At 43.2% G+C, this 14,280-nt stretch overlaps 1 protein-coding gene across 3 annotated transcripts in view; it reads right to left on the bottom strand.

The window, feature by feature from the left end:
• The window catches only part of commd5 (COMM domain containing 5), a 56,383-nt gene that overhangs the window by 16,100 nt on the left and 26,003 nt on the right, over positions 1–14,280 (bottom strand). Inside the window, exons 7-8 of one of the 3 annotated variants that reach the window (XR_010976423.1) lie at positions 8,949–9,024; positions 1,112–1,641 (exon numbers count right to left, since the gene is read on the bottom strand). The exons of 1 other annotated variant lie outside the window; for it this stretch is intronic. Coding sequence is in view for 1 of the 2 variants with exons in the window: in XM_068047124.1 (XP_067903225.1) it covers positions 1,540–1,641; positions 8,949–9,024 (178 nt within the window). In the remaining variant the exon portion in view is untranslated. Of the gene's footprint in view, positions 1–117; positions 1,642–8,948; positions 9,025–14,280 lie in introns of those variants that run through there. One more of the 3 variants, XM_068047124.1, reaches the window with a different exon arrangement.

A 14,280-nucleotide genomic window follows, 5' to 3' on the forward strand; every position in this document is an offset into this window, starting at 1 on the left:
ACCATCAAAACTCACATGAAGAAAGGTGTAATGGAACGGTTCCCCATGCAACAGTCCATGCCATCACGAGTTATGTGGAGATAAAGAGGAAGAGAGAAAGAAAGAAAGGGACTAAAACATGTTTAACTACTTTATTTTTTCCATTGTCTCCCAGTTTCCATAAGCAATTTTGGAAGAGAGGCCAACACCAAAAGAATTAGCCTCAGAATGACTAACAACTGGGTTCCTACAGTGCAAGTCTAAAGATGTGACATCATTAGTTCTTAAGCATTGACTCTTGCCAATCTGAATTAAAGACCTTTGGACCAGGATAAATTGGATGCCTCCCTATGGGCAAAGAGTGTACACTCCACAGTGGCCAGACAGACTCTTATTTGGATGGATTTTTCAGGAGTTGGTTTGGAGACCCAAAAAAGACTTGCATTTACATAGCGCTTTTCAGGACCACCAGACGTCTCAAAGTGCTTTACAGCCAATGAAGTACTTTTTGAAGTGTAGTCACTGTTGTAATGTCGGAAACCCAACAGCCAAGTTGCACTAGCAAGCTCCCACATACAGCAATGTGATAATGACCAGATAATGTTTTTTGTGCTGTTGATTGAAGGATAAAATATTGGTGAGACCAGTGGGGATAACTCCCCTGCTGTTCTTCAAAATAGTACAAGATCCTTTACACCCACCCAAGCAATCAGGTGGGGTCTCGGTTTAACGTCTCAGCTGAAAGGCTGTGCATCTGACACTGGAAAGTCAGCCTTGATTTTTGTGCTTAAGCCCTGGAGTGGGACTTAAACCCAGAACGTTGTGACTCAGAGGCAAGAGTGCTACCAGCTGAACCACAGCTGACACACAAGCTCAATCATCAGTTTCTGCACCAGTCAAACATTATTAGTCTAAAAATGGAATGCCAAAAGTATGTCATCTTATATAACTACAAGTTATACAACTTTTGAGGTTTTACTATATTTGAAAGTGGATCTGTTACTGTACATTAAGTTGAAGGTGGTTCAACTTAAAAGCTTGCAACGGCAAATATACGAAAAGGGCTGATCATGTTCAAAGGACATGATTTACATTCTGTGATCAATTTCCAGTTTTGACAATACATCATTACCTGTTTATTAAAGTTGCTGCATCCTTTCTTGCATTTTACTCCACTTTCCAAGATTCCCCCTCTGTCACCCCATTATCCAGGCTTCTGCAGATGTAATTTTCCTTTTTATATAAAGTGCTGGAAAGTAAGAACGTGGTTTGGGCTGATCTATTTGCAACAGCATTGACTGGCACACAGGTTGGCTTTGCAAGATAGACGTTTTAAGGCTGTTGAACACTGGGAACTAATTCAAGAAGCCTGTGATGCACCAGTGATCTCAGTGCACCAGTCATGACTTGGATGACTCTGCAAATGTACTAAAATAGTGAAAAATTCTCTGGGAATGGAAGCTTTAAAAAAGCTAAACTGTCTCAGATAGAAGGCTGCAGCTGAGCTCCTGGCACACCAAACTGGTTCAGAGTTTTGTTTTTGACATTTTGTGAAATATACTAATCTTGAATTTTGAGAATGCTTCTTTTTTCCAAGTCGTTCATCTCCTTCAGGATTAGGGCAACGTTGTATCGCAACTCCTGGAACTTCACAACTGGTACCTGAAAAATAAATAAAGCATATAAAATGAAGTGGACATACTTACACCAGTTAGTTATGTACTGTAAGTAAATAAAAGCAACGCGTCTTGTGTTTACAACAATGAAAAAAGCAGAACTGAGAAATTATACCTATTCAACAGGATGGGGGCTCTTTTCTGTAGAAAAGACGGAGGGGTGACCTGATGGAAATTTTAAAATTATGAAAGGGCTTGATAGGGTAGACAGATATTCCCATGAGGCCATGAATCTGGAGACAATTCATTATCCAGAGTGAGGAACCCATAACTACTAGCAGCAGTTATATGAATAGTACAGATGCATTTAAATGGAAGCTAGATAAACACGAGACAAAGGAATAGAATGATATGCTAATAGGGTTAGATTGAACAGAGTAAAGTCCACTGGACATAAACAGCAGTATGGACCAGATGGACCGAATGGCCTGTTTGTGGCATGTATACTATGTAATTCTAGCTTTCACTTTTCCAATGAAGTCTCACAGGAAGTGCAATGCAAGAGTCGCAGCAGGGAAAATACTTTTCGCAAATCGAAATATAGCCCTTCAGCTCAATTATCTTCTGGACTCCCTGCCTGATCAATAGGAAGTGGGAGCACATTGGCATTACAATATAAAAACAACTGATTAGCTTTTAGTTACAGGATTGTTGTAGCAAATGGGATTAGAGTGTGTGCATCTGCAACAAACTGAAAATTTGTCCTTGCAACTTGAAGTGGTTATTACTTGGGTTCAAAGGACTGGGAATGACCGGTCCCAATTGATGCATTTAGCTTCAGGAAGACCCTCTTGGCCTGTTGGACTGATGACTGGTTCTTCAGTTTTCCATCAAATTTTCTAGCATCAACGCTCAATTTCACAAGATTCTGAACTTCATTGGCCTCAAACATCAGCAACACTCTAAAGTTAGATGCTGGAGCTACTGAAAGGGTAGTCCTTGGTTAAACATCACAGTGCTTGGGAATTAAGTAGGCAGCAATTAATGGGTGTGATGATACTGCATTTGAGTTTCCAATGCTACTAGTGACAGAGGACTTTCAATGGATATTTGTCATATGCTACATTGGGCTGACATTCCCTACATGAGCAAGGACTCGGAAACGCTGGTGCACTATGACACAGCAAACAATTCACTAAACTCAAGTCAGACTATTAGATTAGAACATTACAGCGCAGTACAGGCCCTTCGGCCCTTGATGTTGCGCCGACTTGTGAAACCATCTGACCTACACTATTCCATTTTCATCCATATGTCTATCCAATGACCACTTAAATGCCCTTAAAGTTGGCGAGTCTACTACTGCTGCAGGCAGGGCGTTCCACGCCCCTCTGAGTAAAGAAACTACCTCTAACATCTGTCCTATATCTATCACCCCTCAACTTAAAGCTATGTCCCCTCATGTTTGCCATCACCATCCGAGGAAAAAGACTCTCACTATCCACCCTATCCAACCCTCTGATTATCTTATATGTCTCAATTAAGTCACCTCTCCTCCTTCTCTCCAACGAAAACAACCTCAAGTCCCTCAGCCTTTCCTCGTAAGACCTTCCCTCCATACCAGGCAACATCCTAGTAAATCTCCTCTGCACCCTTTCCAAAGCTTCCACATCCTTCCTATAATGCGGTGACCAGAACTGCACGCAATACTCCAGGTGCGGCCTCACCAGAGTTTTGTACAGCTGCAGCATGACCTTGTGGCTCCGAAACTCGATCTCCCTACTAATAAAAGCTAACACACCATATGCCTTCTTAACAGCCCTATTAACCTGGGTAGCAACTTTCAGGGATTTATGCACCTGGACACCAAGATCTCTCTGCTCATCTACACTACAAAGAATCTTCCCATTAGCCCAGTACTCTGCATTCCTATTACTCCTTCCAAAGTGAATCACCTCACACTTTTCCGCATTAAACTCCATTTGCCATCTCTCAGCCCAGCTCTGCAGCCGATGTCCCTCTGTACCCTACAACATCCTTCGACACTATCCACAACTCCACCGACCTTCATGTCATCCGCAAATTTACTAACCCACCCTTCTACACCCTCATCCAGGTCATTTATAAAAATGACAAACAGCAGTGGCCCCAAAACAGATCCTTGCGGTACACCACTAGTAACTAAACTCCAGGATGAACATTTGCCATCAACCACCACCTGTCTTCTTTCAGCTCGCCAATTTCTGATCCAAAGCTCTAAATCACCTTCAATCCCATACTTCCGTATTTTCTGCAATAGCCTACCATGGGGAACCTTATCAAACGCCTTACTGAAATCCATATACACCACATCCACTGTTTTACCCTCATCCACCTGTTTGGTCACCTTCTCGAAAAACTCAATAAGGTTTGTGAGGCACGACCTACCCTTCACAAAACCGTGCTGACTATCGATAATGAACTTATTCTTTTCAAGATGATTATAAATCCTGTCTCTTATAACCTTTTCCAACATTTTACCCACAACCGAAGTAAGGCTCACAGGTCTATAATTACCAGGGCTGTCTCTACTCCCCTTCTTGAACAAGGGGACAACATTTGCTATCCTCCAGTCTTCCGGCACTATTCCTGTCGACAATGACGACATAAAGATGAAGGACAAAGGCTCTGCAATCTCCTCCCTGGCTTCCCAGAGAATCCTAGGATAAATCCCATCTGGCCCAGGGGACTCATCTATTTTCACACTTTCCAAAATTGCTAACACCTCCTCCTTGTGAACCTCAATCCCATCTAGCCTAGTAGTCTGAATCTCAGTATTCTCGACAACATTTTCTTTCTCTACTGTAAATACTGACGAAAAATATTCATTTAACACTTCCCCTATCTCCTCTGATTCCACACACAACTTCCCACTACTATCCTTGATTGGCCCTAATCTAACTCTAGTCATTCTTTTATTCCTGATATACTTATAGAAAGCCTTAGGGTTTTCCCTGATCCTATCCGCCAATGACTTCTCGTGTCCTCTCCTTGCTCTTCTTAGCTCTCCCTTTAGATCCTTCCTGGCTAGCTTGTAACTCTCAAGCGCCCTAACTGAGCCTTCACGTCTCATCCTAACATAAGCCTTCTTCTTCCTCTTGACAAGCGCTTCAACTTCTTTAGTAAACCACGGCTCCCTCGCTCGACAACTTCCTCCCTGCCTGACAGGTACATACTTATCAAGGACACGCAGTAGCTGCTCCTTGAATAAGCTCCACATTTCGATTGTGCCCATCCCCTGCAGTTTCCTTCCCCATCCTACGCATCCTAAATCTTGCCTAATCGCATCATAATTTCCTTTCCCCCAGCTATAATTCTTGCCCTGCGGTATATACCTGTCCCTGCCCATCGCTAAGGTAAACCTAACCGAATTGTGATCACCATCACCAAAGTGCTCACCTACATCTAAATCTAACACCTGGCCGGGTTCATTACCCAGTACCAAATCCAATGTGGCATTGCCCCTGGTTGGCCTGTCTACATACTGTGTCAGAAAACACTCCTGCACACACAGAACAAAAACTGACCCATCTAAAGTACTCAAACTATAGTATTTCCAGTCAATATTTGGAAAGTTAAAGTCCCCCATAACAACTACCCTGTTACTCTCGCTCCTGTCGAGAATCATCTTCGCTATCCTTTCCTCTACATCTCTGGAACTATTCGGAGGTCTATAGAAAACTCCCAACAGGGTGACCTCTCCTGTTTCTAACCTCGGCCCATACTACCTCAGTAGACGAGTCCTCAAACGTCCTTTCTGTCGCTGTAATACTCTCCTTGATTAACAATGCCACACACCCCCCCCCCCCTCTTTTACCATCTTCTCTGTTCTTACTGAAACATCTAAATCCCGGAACCTGCAACATCCATTCCTGCCCCTGCTCTACCCATGTCTCCGAAATGGCCACAACATCGAGATCCCAGGTACCAACCCATGCTGCAATTATCTGCTATTATCTGCTGAATCACACGAGATGGTATATTTGAGGGATTAGTCCTCGAGTACTCGTGTTTGATCTGGATGACTAATCAATAATCAATCACTCTTGGAACTTCGGAAGAAAATTTATCTAATGCGTCAACCCAGGCGTATCTTCTCGGTGACCACTGGACAGTACAACAACTTGCATTTATATTTGTAGTAAAATGGCCCAAGCTCTTCAATTCTGACATTGAGCCTCATAAGGTGGTGTTAGGACAGGTGACGAGGTAGCTTTTAACGAGCGGCTTAAAAGGAGGAGAGAGAGGTAGAGGGGTCCAGGGAGGGGATTCTGACGAAAGGTCACAGATCTGAAACGTTAACTCTGCATCTCTCTCCACAGGTGCTGCCCGACTTGCTGAGTATTTCCAGCGTTTTCTATTTTTAATTCCAGAGCTTAGGGCCTCTGTAGCTGAAGGCAAAGCTGCTAATGGTAAAGCAATGAAAAATCAAGCATGTGCAAGAAGCCAAAATTGCATCCCACAATAAGTGGGGAGAAATTCTTGCATAGCACTATACCTAAAGCAAACAATTGTCAAACCGCTTTCCGGTTTAAAAGTCACGCTTTGCTGAGAATACTGGCTTTATAAAAGAACACTATCTCAAAACAAGTCGAGGGACTACTTAGCTTAACAAAATCATACAACTACAGAGCTTTGCAGATTTGTTCAATTCACGGATTCCTAACAAGAACAAGGACATTGCATTTAAAAGTAGTTGAATGTAGATCAGGGAGGCTGCATTTAGAGAGGCAGAGGGGGTTTGAAGAGGAGAATTCCCAGACGGCTGAAGGCATGGCTGCCAATTAATGAGCGAAGGCAGGGCTGGAATGCACAAGAGCCAGGAATCAGAGTCAGGAGAATGTGTGGTGTTTGTAGGTTTGGATTAGGTTACAGAGATACAGAGAAATGAGGCCATGAATTGATTTAAAAACAAGGATAAGAATTTTAAACTTGAGGCACTGGGTGACTGGGAGTCAACGTAGGTCAGGAAAGGGTTGATGGGTGACTGGAACTTAGTGCGAGATGGGTACGGGCAATAACATTTTGCATGAGCTGAAGTTCACAGAGGATAGAGGATCTTTCCCCTGTCAGGGAAGTATTGGAATAATCAAATGTGCAATCACAGATCTTGTCCTTAAAGCTCTAAGTTTATGGAAGAAAGTTACAATTCAGAGTTAATGCTAAGTATATGGCACAAATGCTGCAAGATTAAATAGTTCAGTTTGTGGTCTTTAATAGAAGTCGGTACAGGAATGGGCAGCAAACCAAATGGTTATATAACGTTTGCAATTGGCAGCAACTCATACTTATATAAGTTTGATGCATCTCAAATTCTAATTACCATTCATTTTCAGCACTGGCCCCTCCTGTGTTTACTGATTAACTCAAATTACAAGCTGATCTTCCTGTTAACATTACAAAGCCTAATACTAACAGCGAACTAAGACCCAAGATTGTATCTTGGCAATTTATTCATGGTGCAAAAATCTTCCGTTCTTTTAAACCCGGAGTAACAAAACTAAGCTTTGGTTGTTTGGTCTGCAAAGTCCTCATGTCTTCCCCTTGCTGCAATGTCCTTCATTTCTATTTCTGGTTGTACTTTTAGGCTAGGCTCGCCTTCTTGAATTTGGCAGGACTGGTGGTTTGGAAAGGTCTGTTTCCAATGCTCTGATCTCACTGGGAATATGTACTAGACCTGTCAATCATGAAACAATACAGAAAACAAGTCCTTCCAGACCACACATTGCAGCAGTTCCAGAAGGTGACTCATCACCACTTTCTCAAGGGCAGTTAGGGACGGGCAATAAATGTTGGCCTCACCAGCAACACCCAAATCCCATGAATGAATTTTTTAAAAAATCAAATTGAAACGGGCACAAGAAATATCAGATTATGATTTGTTCTCTTAAAATATATTTGTTCTTGCGATGTGGGTGACATTGAGAAAGCAGTATTTATGGCCCTGAGGGCACAGTCAACCAGAGACACCAGACTGGGGTCCCTAGGACATTAGTGAATCAGTTGGGTTTTTAGACAATCCAGCATCATTAGTGGTAATTTTCTGGTGTTAGCCCAGGAATTACCAGATTTACTGAATTCAATTTCACCACTTGCCATGGTGAGATTTAAAATGCTGAGATCGGGGTTGCTTGCCCTGTATTTACTTTTTTTATTTTATTTATTTAGAGATACAGCACTGAAACAGGCCCTTCGGCCCATCGAGTCTGTGCTGACCAAGAACCACCCATTTATACTAACCCTACAGTAAATCCCATATTCCCCACCACCTACCTACACTAGGGGCAATTTACAATGGCCAATTAAAATCCAGCTCCTAGTCCCCATTTCTATCACCCTACTCCTTACTAGGTACTAGAACCTCTGCTTTGCTTCCGCACCCATGGAACAGCAAAATATTGCCTCTCATTAAATTAGCCTCTACTTCAAAACCTGCAAGGTTGAGGGAGGAGGATTTTAGTAAATTAGCTAAATGTTCCCAGGCAAGGACAGATAAAATTCTTAATTTTAATTGGGAACAAGAAAGACTAGGAGCTGCTGAGTCTTGAAGTGCCCTGTCACAACTTGGAGAAAACAAATATTTGCATTTATATAGCGTCTTTCACCACCTCAGGATGCCCCAAAGTGCTTTACAGCCAATGAAATACTTTTGAAGCATTGTTGTAATGTAGAAAATGCAGCAGCCAATTTGCGCACACAAAAGCTCCCACATATAGCAATGTGATAATGACCAGATAATGTTATTCGGATGCTTTTGAGGGATAAATATTGGTCAAGGCATTAGGCAGAACTCCCCTGCTCCTCTTCAAGTAGTGCCGTGGGATCTTTTACATCCACCTGAGGGGGCTGGTATGTCTCGGTTTAACGTCTCATCCAAAAGATTGCATCTCCGATAATGCACCATCCCCTCAGTACTACACTGGAGTGTCAGCCTAGATCTTTGTGCTCAAGTCCTGGAGTGGGACTTGAAACAACAACCATCTGACTCAGAGGTGACAGTGCTATGCACTGAGCAATGGCTGACACCTATTGAATGCTCAGAAATCTTAAGAGCTCTCAACAATCAAGAAGCTCCAACACTTCTTCCAGGCATCCTGCCAAGTACATGCTGCTAGACAAAGCACTGCAGAAGTTAGCACCACAAATTGTAGAATGTCACACTTTGAAATATTTCAGCTGCAGTTTCGAAAGTCTGTACAAGTAGCAGTGAACCTGCCCAAATTCAGTCACCGATGCTCATGCCATTGCCTCAAGTCAGCTGACCCAGGATATATGAAAAAGATATAAATACACTTGAATGCTGTTAGTACTCACTTCAAAACGATCGATGTTACCGTTCGACAGTTTTAGCTGCATCAGTATAGCAGGCTGCAGGGCACGGGTCAAAGAACTGCAAATAGAAAGTCAGTGTGAGTGCCATAGTAGAAGAACAATTACTTTTCCAGCTATTGTATCTGGGATGAGAGCTATACACGAAAAAAACATGCATTTCTTTGCCCCGCCAAAAGGCTATGGATGTTGGTGGGATGGGGTGCCTACTCAAGCTTTCAATATTGGTAAATATTTGTTGCCCAAGGACATCAAGGGATAAGGAGGAAAGGAGAGTAAATGAAGCGCAGATCAGCCATGATCTGACTGAATGGCGCACCAGGACTCAGTGGGTTGAATAGCCTCCTCCTATCCTCAATAATTCATTGTAGACCATTGACAAAGTAGTAGTCTCATTAACTAGCCCTTTAGCCTTTGCTCCAATTTTTTTACTGCAGATTTTAATATATTATAAATTCACTATGACAAAAGTAGTTTTAAGTTACACATAAGTGTTACGACCAAGTGAGAAAGGTGTCTAGGGGTCTACTCTGTCTTCACCTGTTCATATTATAACAGCATTTTATTTTTAAACACACGGTTTTGAGCTCCCACTTTGTGAATCCTTGTTCACAGCTTTCCAATTATAAGGCAAATAAATGAGCATAAACAGGCTTTCTTCGGTTTAAAGAAGTAAAATTTATTAAACCTTAAATTCTAATACGGTTAACGCCAACGGATATACGTAGCATGCACGTGCGATACACATGCAAACAGGGACAGAAAAAGAGAAGAAAATTAGAATGGAGAGGTTTGAGGCAGTCTCTAAAGGGGGTTTTTTGTTACTGTTTCTGTGCTTCCAGCTCACTGTAAAGTCCTTGATTGTAGACAGCTCTTTCGTTGGGGCCCAGTATTATTCTTAAACCTTGTTCACTGCAGGAGACTTTTCTCATGTCTTCAATGGCTTCCAAAGCTGGTGAGAGAGAGAGGTGAGAGCAGACAGAAGAGGGGTGTTCTCAGTCCAGGAGCCAACGGCCTTCTGATTTCAAAATTCTGTTGGAAGCTCAAATTCAAAAAAATTCCAGTCAGTCATGTGACCAAACTGCCCCAACTATGTCTGTGTATTCGGTCATCTCAGTAGTGAACCTGGAATGCTTCAACGTCTGGTAATCAAAATCTACCATTGTAGATTAAAATTGGAGCAGGGAGTAGCTATTTTGTCCTTTGAAGTACTTGTCTGTTGATATGCTAATGTCTCTCTCCAGCCAAAGTATCCACCTGATTTTTAAAGCAAGTTCTTTCTTCACCATCAATAGTTTAAAATCAATGTTCATGTGGAGAAATTAATTTTTCCTCATTCTTGGCAGGTGGGGGGGGGGGGGGGGCTTGCCAGACATAAGTTATGAATAGCAGATTTTTTTTAAACTCAGGCTTAATTTACAATCATGCAGAAATGCATTACAGAGTAGTAAATTCCAATTCGAAACACTGTTTACATTTTAGGATATTTTCTTCAGGATAAGTTCTCCTGCAGTACCTCCATTTACAAACATAAATCATGTTGAAAGATATCACTTTCAGCCACCATCAAAGCAGCAACCTTTTTGGTTAGTTTCCTTTCGAAAGCAATTTTTCAAATGTTTTTCATGAAGTGGATGGATGACTGAGCAAGTTTACAGTGACTTGCTAGCTGATCAAGGCAGAGATGATTCAAACAGATCAGTCCTAATGCAGTTTAACATTACACATTTCAACAACAGTAGTTACTACATTTTAGACATACATCATTGGCTGTAAAATGTATTGAGAAGTTCTGAGGTTGTGAAAGGTGCTATATAAATACTTCTTTCTTTAACAGTAGAGTGAAGCAAGGTTATTTCATTTGATTCAACAAAAGTAAGGAAAATTCTATAACCGTACCATAAAGAGCATTGTGCATATTGTAAATTCAGAGATTTTACAGGCCGGTGAATAAAGGAGTATGGCACATGTAGCAGTATGAAATGGGTATTTGACATTAGTCATGACAAGGTCATATACTTTTTCCATAGGGAGGATATAGATCTGCATCTCTGTAACCTCTTCCAGCTCTATAACTCCCCAAGATATCAGTACTCCAATTCCGGCATCTTATACATTCCTGATTTTCATTTGCTGCCATGCTGTCAGCAGCCTAGGCCCTAAGCTCGGGAATTTCCTCCCAAAGAGGTGAGGTGAGAGTGACTGCTCTTGACATCAAGGCAGCATTTGACCGAGTGTGGTATCAAGGAGCCCTAGCAAAACTGAAGTCAATGGGAATCAGGGGGAAAACACTCCACTGGTTGGAGTCATACCTAGCACAAAGGAAGATGGTTGTGGTTGTTGGAGGTCAATCATCTGAGCTCCAGGACATCACTGCAGGAGTTCCTCAGGGTAGTGTCCTAAGCCCAACCATCTCCAGCTGCTTCATCAATGACCTTCCTTCAATCATAAGGTCAGACGTGGGGATGCTCGCTGATGATTGCACAATGTTCAGCACCATTCGCGACTCCTCGGATACTGAAACAGTCTGTGAAAAGCAGCAAGACTTGGACAATATCTAGACTTGGGCTGAAAAGTGGCAAGTAACATTCGCACCACACAAATGCCAGGCAATGACCATCTCCAACAAGAGAGAATCTAACCATCTTCCCTTGACATTCAATGGCATTACGATTGCTGAATCCCCCACTAACATCGTGGGGGTTACCATTGACCAGAAACTGAACTGGAGTAGCCATATAAAGAACAAAGAAGAATACAGCACAGGAACAGGCCATTTGGCCCTCCATGCCTGCGCCGATCTTGATGCCTGCCTAAACTAAAACCTTCTGCACTTCCAGGGTCCATATCCCTCTATTCCCAACCTATTCATGTATTTGCCAAGATGCCTCATAAACTTCGCTATCGTACCTGCTTCCACCACCTCTCCCGGCAGCAAGTTCCAGGCACTCACCACCCTCTGTAAAGACCTTGCCTCGCACATCCCCTCTAAACTTTGCCCCTCTCACCTAAAACCTATGTCCCCTAGTAACTGACTCTTCCACCCTGGGAAAAAGTTTCTGACTATCCACTGCCCATGCCGCTCATAACTTTGTGAACCTCTATCATGTCGCCCCTCCACCTCAGTCGTTCCAGTGAAAACAATCCGAGTTTATCCAACCTCTCCTCATAGCTAATGCCCTCCAGACCAGGCAACATCCTGGTAAACCTCCTCTGTACCCTCTCCAAAGCCTCCACGTCCTTCTGGTAGTGTGGGGACCAGAATTGCATGCAATATTCTAAGTGTGGCCCAACTAAAGTTCTGTACAGCTGCAACATGGCTTGCCAATTTTTATACTCTATGCCCCGACTGATGGAGGCAAGCATGCTGTCTGCCTTCTTGACTACCTTATCCACCTGCGTTGTCTCTTTGTGACCTGTGGACCTATACGCCCAGATCTCTCTGCCTGTCAATACTCCTAAGGGTTCTGCCATTTACTGTATACTTCCCACCTGCATTAGACCTTGCAAAATGCATTACCTCACATTTGTCCGGATTAAACTCCATCTGCCATTTCTCCACCCAAGTCGCCAACCGATCTATATCCTGCTGTGTCCTCTGACAATCCTCAACACGATCCGCAACTCCACCAAACTTTGTGTCGTCCGCAAACTTACTAATCAGACCAACTATATTTTCCTCCAAATCATTTACATATACTACAAAGAGCAAAGGTCCCAGCACTGATCCCTGCGGAACACCACTAGTCACATCCCTCCATTCAGAAAAGCACCCTTCCACTGCTACCCTCTGTCTATGACCGATCCAGTTCTGTATCCATCTTGCCAGCTCACCTCCGATCCTGTGTGACTTCACATTTTGTACATGTCTGCCATGAGGGACCTTGTCAAAGGCTTTACTGAAGTTCATATAGATAACATACACTGCCCTTCTTTCATCAATCATCTTGGTCACTTCCTCAAAAAACTCAATCAAATTAGTGAGACACGACCTCCCCTTCACAAAACCATGCTGCCTCTCGCTAATAAGTTTGTTTGTTTCCAAATGGGAGTAAATCCTGTCCCGGAGAATTCTCTCTAATAATTTCCCTACCACTGACGTAAGGCTCACCGGCCTATAATTTCCTGGATTATCCTTGCTACCCTTCGTAAACAAAGGAACATTGGCTATTCTCCAGTCCTCTGGGACCTCACCTGTAGCCAATGAGGATGCAAAGATTTCTGTCAAGGCCCCAGCAATTTCTTCCCTTGCCTCCCTCAGTATTCTGGGGGAGATCCCATCAGGCCCTGGGGACTTATCTACTTTAATGCTTTGCAAGTCACTCAACACCTCCTCCTTTTTGATAATGAGATGACTGAGACTATCTACACTCCCTTCCCTAGGCTCATCATCCACCAAGTCCTTCTCTTTGGTGAATACTGATGCAAAATACCGTAGGTTCAAAAACAGGTCAGAGGCTAGGAATCCTCCAGCGAGTAACTCACCTCCTGACTCCCCAAAGCCTGTCCACCATCTACAAGGCACAAGTCAGGAGTGTGATGGAATACTCTCCCCTTGCCTGGATGGGTGCAGCTCCAACAACTCAATAAGCTCGACACCAATAAGGACAAAGCAGCCCGCTTGATTGGCAACCCATCCACAAACATTCACTCCCTTCACCGCCAATGCACAGCGGCAGCATTGTATACCATTTACAAGATGCACTGCTGCAACGCACCAAGGCTCCTTAGACAGCACCTTCTAAACTTGCGACCTCGACCACCCAGAAGGACAAGGGCAGCAGATGCATGGGAACACCACCACCTGCAAGTTCCCCTCCAAGCCACACACTATCCTGACTTGGAACTATATCGCCGTTCTTTCACTGTCCCTGGATCAAAATCCTGGAACTCCCTTCTTAACCACACTGTGGCTGTACTTATCTCACATGGACTTGTGGTTCAAGAAGGCAGCTCACCACCACCTTCTCAAGGGTAATTAGGGATGGACAATAAATGCTGACCTAGCCAGCGACGCCCAAATCCCATGAATTCATTAAAATAAACCTTTTCACCTCTCTGTCCTGAGTGGTTCAGTTAGAAGTACTCTTGCCTCTGAGCCAGAAGGCTGTGGGTTCAAGTCCTATGCCAAAGAGCAAAGAAAATCTTGGCTGACATTCCCACTACAGTACTGAGGCAGTGCTGCACTGTCAGAGATGCTGTCTTTTGAATGAGACATTAAACCAAGGCATCATCTGATCTCAGGTGAATGTAAAAGATCCCAAAGCACTATTTGTTGAAGAGCAGGAGAGTTATCTCCAATATCCAGGCCAATATT

This window comes from Heterodontus francisci, chromosome 15, assembly GCF_036365525.1.
Source record: "Heterodontus francisci isolate sHetFra1 chromosome 15, sHetFra1.hap1, whole genome shotgun sequence".
Taxonomy (NCBI): domain Eukaryota; kingdom Metazoa; phylum Chordata; class Chondrichthyes; order Heterodontiformes; family Heterodontidae; genus Heterodontus; species Heterodontus francisci.